Source organism: Pogoniulus pusillus, chromosome 15 (assembly GCF_015220805.1).
Source record: "Pogoniulus pusillus isolate bPogPus1 chromosome 15, bPogPus1.pri, whole genome shotgun sequence".
Taxonomy (NCBI): domain Eukaryota; kingdom Metazoa; phylum Chordata; class Aves; order Piciformes; family Lybiidae; genus Pogoniulus; species Pogoniulus pusillus.
The window spans coordinates 16,127,429-16,137,837 of NC_087278.1; the positions used below are offsets into that span (position 1 = coordinate 16,127,429).

Here is a 10,409-nt window from a genome sequence, read left to right on the forward strand (position 1 = left end):
TCTGTCTACGTGGGCTGCTTTTCTGTTGTGCCATACCATCATGGATTTTGGCTTATGATATCAGCAGTTCTGGTGACAATCGTTTCTCCATCATATGCTATGACATCAGATAGTCTAAACTGAAGAAAATATTAGAATGCCTAACTTTTTTTTTGAGGCTTAGAAAGTATTGATGAATAGAAAACTTGACATCAATATTTCTGTGGAAATGGTGAGAGATAACAATAGTTGTCTGAGCCGATTTAATGCATTCATATGTATTGCAGAGTTAATTGCTTTCTTTTACCAACTCAGAAATGTGAAGTGGGAAAAGCTTTGACTTTGCTTATTACAGTTTTTGAGTATTATTTTTCTGCTATGTTGTAGAATGGACATTCTACAATTTCTGTAGCAAGAACTGTGCAGAGCTCCTTGCTTGTGGCTGACTATCCACAAAATAAAATTGCTTTTGCTGAGTATGCAGTCAAACTTCAACCTCTTCAAACTCACCTGTTCCACTCTGGTGGGATAGGAGTAGATAGGCTGCAACCAGACAAGTTCTGCTTAGTTTTATTGCTGTTCGCTGTGAAAATTCACTTTCAGGATTAATCACAAATCACATTTTATGTGGAAATTATTTTTTCTATCTGCAAAGAAAAGAACAACCAAATGTGAAACAAGATAAGAGAAAACAATTTTGCAATGTCTGTTTTTCTTTACAGGGAGAAAAAGAACAGCCTGTGTTTGCTGTGACTGGTTTAAGATGGGGTTCTTACAGAGATGCAGGAATTAAAGCTAGCAAGTAAGAAAATACTGAGTTTTGATACTGTAGCCTTTTTAACATCTGTTGGCCAATAAGACATGTACCCCACTCTTATAAAGGTTTTTTTGCATGCAGATATTTGACAGGCAGAGGCACTCCCTCTTCTTAGGTCTCACATTACATATGTGTGAATTTCAGCATTTTTGTCATTTGAAGTACTTATTTGGTGTTCACCTGTTCTTTTAAGTATTTACTTTCAGTTTGTTTTGTGGTGCCCACTTCTGGAACTTTATTCAGAGTGTATCAGTGGGGAAAGAAATCCCTTGAGTGAAGTCTACATAAAGTAATTGGCCATTGTTTTTTATCAGCTGCCAATGAAAAGATGCACACAGACTATGTAACTCAATCCCAGCAAGGGACATTAGATGCAGTAGGAATGTCCTTCAGTTACTGCCAGAAATGGCTTAGACTGTGTTGCCTGATGACTGTTCTCTGAATGCTAAACTAGTAATTGTTGGGCCCTCTCCAAATTGACGTTTAGTATGCCTCTGTCGGTGTATCAAATGGCTGGCAGCCAGGCCAAAGCAGTTCACTGCTCAAAGTGTTACGGGGAAACTGCAGCACATGCCTCTGCTGTGCAGCTATGAGGAAACACCAAGTGTTTTGTCACTGAGCTATGTTTGTCAGAAAGCAAGAGGTGGCAGACCTCTGGAGTTCATCTGGCAAATACTTAAGTCGGTTTGAGAGGTGATATGGGATAGAGAACGTGCCAGTGTTTGTTCCTGTGAAGCAAGGGGCATTCTTATGGTAGCTTGTGTAGCTGATGACTTGGTTGTGCTGCAGACTCTCCTGTTGATTGCATCCCAAGACTAAGAAAGTGCATTTCTCTTTCCCCTGTACACTTACTAGGCTTCCTGCCCATACCCTGTGCTTTGCCTAGTGTCAGCCTTCACATCTTTTCCTCCAGCAGTTCCGTTTTCTAGGAGTCTTTTGGACTCAGCACCGGAGGCATAACAGCACCTCTTGTACATGGGGAGGTGTGAGCATCCTCAGACCTCATTCTCTTCCACTGGTATTTCGGGATGCATTGAAAACTTACACAGCCAGGAAAGCGTTTCAGACATGAATAAATAGGTGTTCAGAGTCAGCCTGAAACAACAGCCTTGTGTGTTTGCCCTGTTCTTTCATGTATCCACATCATCCTGTTTCCCCATAAGGGATGGATTATTGGGCTAAATAAATGTTTGGTGTGTTACAATACAACTGATCTTACACTGAAAAGAAGGCACCCAGTACAAAGCTGCAAGCCAGTTCCAGGAATCTGCTTGACTATCCCTCTACTAAGCAGTGTCCTCCTGGTGCAGACATGGTGCTGTTTAGTGTTTCTGAAGTTTTATTGTTTTACAGACAATTTATGGCTTGGTGGCAGTGGTGTAATGCCTTAGTGGTTAATGGGTCTGCTGCACACTGGAACTGGTGGTGTTTAATGTGCTTCGTTTGTGTTCTTTGGTGGAAGATGCTGATCAAATGTGTGTCCAACCTGCTTAAATGTAGTCACATCTTTAGATTCTGCACAGTGCTGTATAGCTGGCAGGATGTTTATTTTGTAAAACATTGATTGTGATCTAAGAATTGTTTGGGGCAAATGGGTGTTTGCTGGCGATGGTTTCTTTGTTGCTGAAGCTGTTGATCTTTGTTTGCTTGTTTCTTCCAACTTCATTCTTTATTGCATATGGTGGAGATACATCCCACCAGCTGTTAGACCACAGACCTTTAAATCATTCCCAGTTATGTCGCATAACTAGGTAAAATTCTGCTGCTGAGATCACAGAATCACAGAATCAACCAGGTTGGAAGGGACCTCTAAGATCATCCAGCCCAACCTAGCACCCAGCCCTGTCCAATCAACCAGACCATGGCACTAAGTGGGTTGGAGGACAGAAGGGCTCTGCAGCAGGACCTTGACCACCTGGACAGATGGGCAGAGTCCAATGGGATGGGGTTCAATAGCTCCAAGTGCAGGGTGCTGCACTTTGGCCACAACAACCCCATGCAGAGATACAAGCTGGGGTCGGAGTGGCTGGAGAGCAGCCAAACAGAGAGGGATCTGGGGGTGCTGATTGATACCCGCCTGAACATGAGCCAGCAGTGTGCCCAGGTGGCCAAGAGAGCCAGTGGCATCCTGGCCTGCATCAGGAATGGTGTGGTCAGCAGGAGCAGGGAGGTCATTCTGCCCCTGTACTCTGCACTGGTTAGACCACACCTTGAGTACTGTGTTCAGTTCTGGGGCCCCCAGTTTAGGAGGGACATTGAGATGCTTGAGCGTGTCCAGAGAAGGGCGACGAGGCTGGTGAGAGGCCTTGAGCACAGCCCTATGAGGAGAGGCTGAGGGAGCTGGGATTGTTTAGCCTGGAGAAGAGGAGGCTCAGGGGTGACCTTATTGCTGTCTACAACTACCTGAGGGGTGGTTGTGGCCAGGAGGAGGTTGCTCTCTTCTCTCAGGTGGCCAGCGCCAGAACGAGAGGACACAGCCTCAGGCTGTGCCAGGGGAAATTTAGGCTGGAGGTGAGGAGAAAGTTCTTCACCGAGAGAGTCATTGGACACTGGAATGGGCTGCCCGGGGAGGTGGTGGAGTCGCTGTCCCTGGGGCTATTCAAGGCAAGATTGGACGTGGCACTTGGTGCCATGGTCTGGCCTTGAGCTCTGTGGTAAAGGGTTGGACTTGATGATCTGTGAGGTCTCTTCCAACCCTGATGATACTGTGATACTGTGAAGTGCCTCATCCAGGATTTTCTTGAACACCTCCAGGGACAGTACCTCCACCACCTCCCTGGGCAGCCCATTCCAATGCCAATCACTCTCTCTGGCAAGAACTTCCTCCTAACATCCAGCCTAGACCTCCCCTGGCTCAACTTGAGACTGTGTCCCCTTGTTCTGTTGCTGGTTGCCTGGCAGAAGAGCCCAACCCCACCTGGCTACAGCCTTCCTTCAGGTAGTTGTAGACAGCAGTGAGGTCTGCCCTGAGCCTCCTCTTCTGCAGGCTGCACACCCCCAGCTCCCTTGGCCTCTCCTCACAGGGCTGTGTTCCAGGCCCCTCACCAGCTTTGTTGCCCTTCTCTGGACATGTTCCAGTATCTCAACATCTCTCTTGAACCGAGGAGCCCAGAACTGGATACAGTATCTGTTTTTCTGACCACTACCCACCTCCTCTGTGTGAAAGCCAGCTGGATAAAGCAATGCCTGAGATGTCACACTGCCTCTAGTGAAGATTGTGTACTGCATTTTGGGGACCTCTGTCTCAGAGAAGGGATGTCACTGCTAAGCTGCTGGTGAGGTGTAGAAAACATCTTAGTGTTACAAAGCTAAATGTTGTAGGGGATTGCTAGCTTCAGTGGCAAACGAGTCAGTGTGCTTTGACTTCATTTAAGGTTTCTCCCTTTCCCAGTATTGATCCCAGTATCCCTGGGTATCTTAGAAGTACTATTGGTCTTCTTTTTTTCCAGGTACTGGTATCTTGGGCCTCTGAAAACCAAAGCAGCTCACTTTTTCAGTACACTTAAGGTAATGCATCATTTTGAATAAAATGGTTTTGTATTTGACAAATGAAAAGGCTGACTATGCTTTGTGTAATTTATCTGTAAGCTTTTTGTGAAGTATTCTGGTAAGTGTAAAATGAGAGTGAAGCTTGATTTGTTAAACCTACCAATTTATGGACTTAACTTCTGAAGAGACAAAAGGGAGGAGGAATTCTTTTAAAAAATTCTTTACTAAGTGTCTGTTGCTGCACGATCAGGGGAGCCAGCAGCCACCTTTGAAAGCAGAGAGCAGTAGTGGTGCTGGAGATAACCATTCAAGTGCTCTGTCACCTTTCTTTTTTATGGTAACATTTTGTTCTCATTTCTTTCTCCGGTAGAAGTGTCTATTTTGACTTCTTATGCACGTTGGTAACTGGGCTTCCATGTGTGGTAAAATAAGCATGAAGATTAATAGCTTATATCTCACCTTAAACTCTTTTTTGCTTAAAACTGACCTGCATAAAGGTGAAGCATTTTCATTCACATGCCTTTCCTGTTCTCCAACCTTATAAGGAGCTTCATGAAAGGCTGTGGGAATACCCAGGAAGGTATAGTGCAGTCCAGTCATGCCATCTGTCACAGTGCCAATGCTTCCTTTATGGGAAACTCCTGTGAAAAGGAGTTAAATGGTAATGTGTCCATGAAAGACTTTCTTTTTTTCCTCCTCCCCAGGAAGTTTGCGTTGATGATCTGTGTGCTAGCATTCTAGGTAGAAACCTTTTATTCACTTCTCTACCAGCTTCTTTCTCACTTTTGTGGAGTCCTTAGCCTCAGTTACTGGCAGTGATAGTGGATTTTGCTGGTGAGCTATTCATTGTACATGAAAAAGATGCATTTAACCTGCTGAAGGTTAAAGTGTCCACAATTTCTGCTGTTAAGACAGAAAAGTTTCTACCTGTTCTCCCCTAACTATGGTAGTCATTGCTTTACGGGCCTGTAATATTGCCATTTTGTTAATTTCTATAAGATATGGCCCCAGCTTGTTGAGCTTAAGCTTTTCCTGGTGGCTTGTCTTTGTTGCTGTGCATTTCATCTTTTTATGGCTTTAGCAGCTGCCCTTTGAAATAGGATGACCTCTAGCTGAAAACAGAGTAAGGGGAAAGAACTCTTCTCTGATACTGGTAGAGACATTGTTATGAGGTTGCAGACTTCAATCATCATAGCAGTGCTGGTTTCTGCTTTAATCATTAATACTTACTGTTTATGTTTGGCCCTACTGATAAAACCTCCATTTGCTCTCTATATTTTACCAGTATGATACCGGAGTCTTTTCTTGCTCTCAGCACTGCAAGGTGAATTAGCTTAACAATCTGTGCTTGTAGGATCCAAAACCACTTCTAAAGTTTTATGCATAGAAAAATAATTGTACTTGAGTACATGTGGGCTCTTGGCTGGGTTGTTTCAGTATATACATTTCAAACTCAATCATATTATTCCCTGTGTAAGTCCTTGTGTTTGAAAATTTTGGAAATTGTTTTTAGAACAAAATGAGAGGTGCTGTGGAGACAGGGAATTAATGCGGCCGAGTCAGGAATTTATATCAAAATAGAGTTATTTTATGTTCCCAAAAACCCACCCCCAAAACTATATACAGAAATTAGTTTAATTAGCAGATTCAGCTCGTTTGAGAATTCTACAAGGATGCCATAGATAATTTGACTATTCTGTAAGTCAGAAGTTGGAGAAGGCTTTAGCTATTATTTTATAGCATTTTTTTCTTAATAATAAAGCTGAGCCAGGTGGGAGGGGTGGGGGGAGAACTCTCAGGTAGGCATGAACGCTCAGGCAGGGGCGAACTCCAAGGTGGGAACCCCAAAGGCGGGAAGTCCCCCAATATTTATACCCTTCCTAGACAAAGAGCAGAGTTACCACTTCCTAGGCACGAAGACCACAGCCAATCCCCAGCCCGATTCCAACGTGGGCACTGCATGGGGCACCCATTGTGCCAGAAGGGCCCTTTACTCAGCCCCTTCACGCCTGCAGGGCAGGGTTGGGGGATGACAGGTCTTTTCGTGCCTTTCCCTCTCCCATTCAGACTACAGAGAGAGAGGAATTTAGGGGTATACAGGACTCCAGGACAGAGGAAATAAATTTTGTCAGCATCTGGAAATACTTCAGGAGCTAAGGTTCTTCTGTAGACCATCACTGCCTGGCACTGGAGTCTGAAATATCACCATGAATAATTAGTTACTTAAAAAAAATTCTCCTTCCCTTTGCCCACCTCCCATGGGTGAACCTTCAGGGTCTAGTGATATCCTGGACGAGCCCCCAATTTGTCATAAATAACAGGCATAAACTTGTGTTCCTGCAAAACAAGGCTTTAATAGAGTTGCAGGAATCAAGCAATGTACAGGCCTGGGTGCACGGGGAGACTCTGCTCTGCCCTAACGCACACCCTTTGCCTTCAGTTTTCTCTTTTTATACCCTGTTCTATTACATATTCATTACTAATTCTAAGAAAAGGTTGGGTTTTCCTTACCAGTTTTAGGAATGGGAGGTGTCTCTTCCATGCGTGTCTCTTTTTATCTGGTGGTCCCTCTGGTGGTCTTCAGTGATGAAGTAAGGGGTCTTTTTCAAGTGTCCTTTCCATGAACTCCAAACTCCTTTTGTATTCCTCTGTTTGCTCATGCAAAAAGGTGTCTCTTGCACATGCCTCCCTCCTACACCAACCTTTCTAGTTTCTAGTTACTTATTACTGTTATCTTAAGCCTATTGCACACCTTTGTGATGGTGGTGCAAGGAGGAATGCAGCTCCATTCAAAATCCCCCTTCCTCCCTGTCTGTGACCTCTTGCCACGAATTGATTGGATCAAACATATATTTCTCACACCTTCTCCTTAGATCCTTTATGAAGCTCACCTCACTTGCTTGTGTTGCTGTCTACAAGCACCTGATTTTGATTGTTTGAGTTGCTGTAGAGCCTGCCAGGTTTTAGCGTCTTTCAGCTGCACAAGCACTGTGGTGTTTATCTGTTTGCACTAGACCCCTCTTTGAGGTTGCCTTTGTGCCATGAAGAAACCAACTGTGCTTTCAAACATTCATGTTAACCTTGCTGTATTTTGCTGCTCCCTCCACCCATAAGCAACTGCTTCACTCCGGCGTGCATCAGCATCACAGAAAGCATCCCTTCAACCTCTGCTTACAGAGGCAAAAGATACCTCACTTCTGTATGGGGAAGAAGTAGATTAATAGACTTGGGAACTGTGGGTAATCTCTTTCAAGCTGCAAAAATGTTATCTCACATGTGAGGCTGGAGGCTGGAGGGCTGTAAAGCAGGCTGAGCAGTGGTGAGATCTGGCTCTGCAGAAGTGCTTGGGAGCACAGAATAAATAGGCAGTACGGAATAAATAGGCCGAAGGACTAAACAGAATAAACAGATAGGTGTTAAACAAAAGGCCCTTTACCTTTTTTTGTCTTTCCATGCCATGCAAATCCAAGGAATGGCCTCAGAAACATCAAGCTGCTCTCATGTATCTGGGTCCAACTGAGAGACCTCCAGAAGAGCCAGAGGAGAAACCATCCAGGCCCCCTTTGTATGTGAGGCTTTACAGACGACTTCGGTTATACTGGTCACCTCCTCCAAAAGGTGAGGTGTATATTTTGATATAAACTCACAGGCAGGCTTTACTTCTCTAATAAATTGGGAGGTGTCATGCTTTACTTTCCTGCTCTCTCATTTTTATAGTGTTATTATTTTGTATTACATATTAAAATGTGGTCAAGATACTTGGAGTGCTGTTTACCAGGAGTGGAACAGAACAGTTCTGCCCGAGCTTGTGGTTTCATGAACAAAAGTGTGTTCGTAAAAAAACCAGGGCATTCCCTGGGCTTGTGGTTTGTTGCCATTGCTATGGAAGCCTCCATAGGCAATATTTGCCACTTAAAGCCAAGCTCTTTGCAGTCTTCCTCCTGTTGAAGAAGGTGAGCTGTCAAGAAAGGAGCAGACATTGTTTTTCAAGCTGGAGGGAGTTGCTAACACAGAGAAACAAATGTTACTTGGTGGTGCAGGAGCATTAAGTTTTTCATAGTACATTTGATTTCTTTAACGTACTCTGTGAGACTCTTGGGTTAAGTTGTTAGCTGAGCAGTGCATGTGGCATTCTGCAGGAGGGAGAGCATGTCTTTTGTGCAATCCAGTGCAATACAAAGTCCTTCTCATTCCTTCTTGTCTAGCAGAGATGATTTAGACAAAAGCATAAACTAGATGACTTGTATCTGAGAACTCAACTGTGGAGTTTCCTCCTATAAAGAGCACATCTTACCACAGCATCTTAAGCACTGGGTTTCTGCTTTTGAGTAGCAGTACTTCAGGTGTTTTCTATGTGTTCCTGTAATACTGGCCATGGGATCTGTTAATCCTTGGGCATAAGGACTCACAGGGCTGCCATGTAATGTACTTGATAGTTTTTCTTGGTACTCTGTGTGTGCTGGTGCTTGTTTTTCCTTCAGTACTTGGAAGCTTCTTTTTTCTAAGACACTGACCTTTGAAAGAAAGAAATAACCAGTGGTCACAATGGATTTGAGTGATTTTTGAGGCTGGCATTAATGTTTTGTTCTTTGTAGCAGTGAAATGATATTTTTCACAGTTAAATTCCACTTATTGTTATCTTCTGCATTTCCAGAAATTCCTCAGGAGGTCTCCCCAGAGGACTGGGAAGAATTGAATCTATCCACTATTGAGCTTTCCATTGCAACACGGAACAGGAATCTGGATCTGATGGTAAGGCCATAGCACAACTGGATTCCAAATGCTGCCTGCCTACAGCTTTCATTTCTCACTAACCTCTCAATCTTTTGTCTATATAAATAAAACTTATGCCTTATGCAAGGGTGGGCCTGTGACTGAATCCAGGAATGGGCAAGTGTCAGAGCCAATGTAAATGCACAAGTAGCCCATATAAATTTGGGAAGACCCTTTACAAGGTTTCAGTAGCCAAGAAGAAGCTTCAGGATTTCCCAGGAGAAAACAAAGCATCAAAATAGGCACTCCTTTCCTTCTTGACCTATGGAGAGATGATTATTTTATCAGCTAGTGCTAAAGGAATCTGAGCCTGAGTGTCTGCCTGAAATTGTGGTGTTTACTCTCTCTTTGGCTTGCACTGGATCTAGAGAAAGGGTTTACACTGAGTTTGAGGGACAGGAAATTCAGATGGTTGTGGAATAATAGAACCAAGGGAGCAGGGAAACTCTTCCTGTCATAACCTCTCAGCTTACTCATGCTCTCCTTTTAAACCTGCCTTTGACTTATGTATATGTTTTGGTGACACTCTTGCTGTGGAAGCCATTTGAATAGATGTCAGTCTTCAATTTTACTGGAAGATGGTAACACTGATCCTGTACTGGTGAGCTGCTTTTCATGTTTTCATGGCTGCAGGAAAACGCTGACACTACACCCAGGTTAACAGAAGGTGTTGAACTTACTGCAGCGTGTTTCTTGCTCAGAATTCAGGGTCTTTAAGAACCTGAACATTTGTGGTACATTGATACATTATCATTGTAAGATGAAATGAAAATAACATGGCAAATCTAGCCTGAAAATTTCTTATTTTCTCCTTACAGTGTACTGCATAAATTTTAGTTTATTCTTTATCAGTGGCTTATGATTTGAACCACCAGTGTCCTAATTATGGTAGAAACTAGTTAGAGACTAGTATTTGGATATTTATTTTTTCAGTGGTTTCTAGATGGCACTTGAACAGAACAGTTTTGGTTGCTGAAGTAGGTTATACTCAGTGGTGTAAAGTAAAAGTATCACATTGCTCAGACTAGCCCTTAACAGTTTGTGGTTTTTTTTTCCTTTTTCTCCTTTATGCCCTCAAAGTGCACTTTAGTATTGGTATTGAACAAAGCTATGGTGCAGGTTTCTCAGGTCTCTCAGCCTAAAAAAAAGGAGAAGTTTATGTTGGGGCAGTGATACTCTTTTGTTTCTAGAGCTAGAAGTATCTTGATGCCGCATCTTTTTGTTTTTAGATAGCTATGAACCCCTTATAACTGCTTTTACTCCTATTCTTGAAGCAATTGTCCCTATAGCCATGAAAGCTGAACAACAGCTCTCTCAAATCAATACCAGGGCATGTCTGCTGAATGTTGTC

General features: G+C 43.3%; 1 protein-coding gene across 3 annotated transcripts in view; it reads left to right on the plus strand.

Moving 5' to 3' along the window:
- AGK (acylglycerol kinase) overlaps positions 1-10,409 on the plus strand; it is a 38,264-nt gene that overhangs the window by 21,199 nt on the left and 6,656 nt on the right. For all 3 annotated transcript variants that reach the window (XM_064155524.1, XM_064155523.1, XM_064155526.1), the window contains 4 exons: positions 702-781; positions 4,246-4,303; positions 7,756-7,903; positions 8,940-9,037. In XM_064155524.1, the coding sequence (XP_064011594.1) occupies positions 702-781; positions 4,246-4,303; positions 7,756-7,903; positions 8,940-9,037 (384 nt within the window). The remainder of the gene's footprint in view (positions 1-701; positions 782-4,245; positions 4,304-7,755; positions 7,904-8,939; positions 9,038-10,409) is intronic.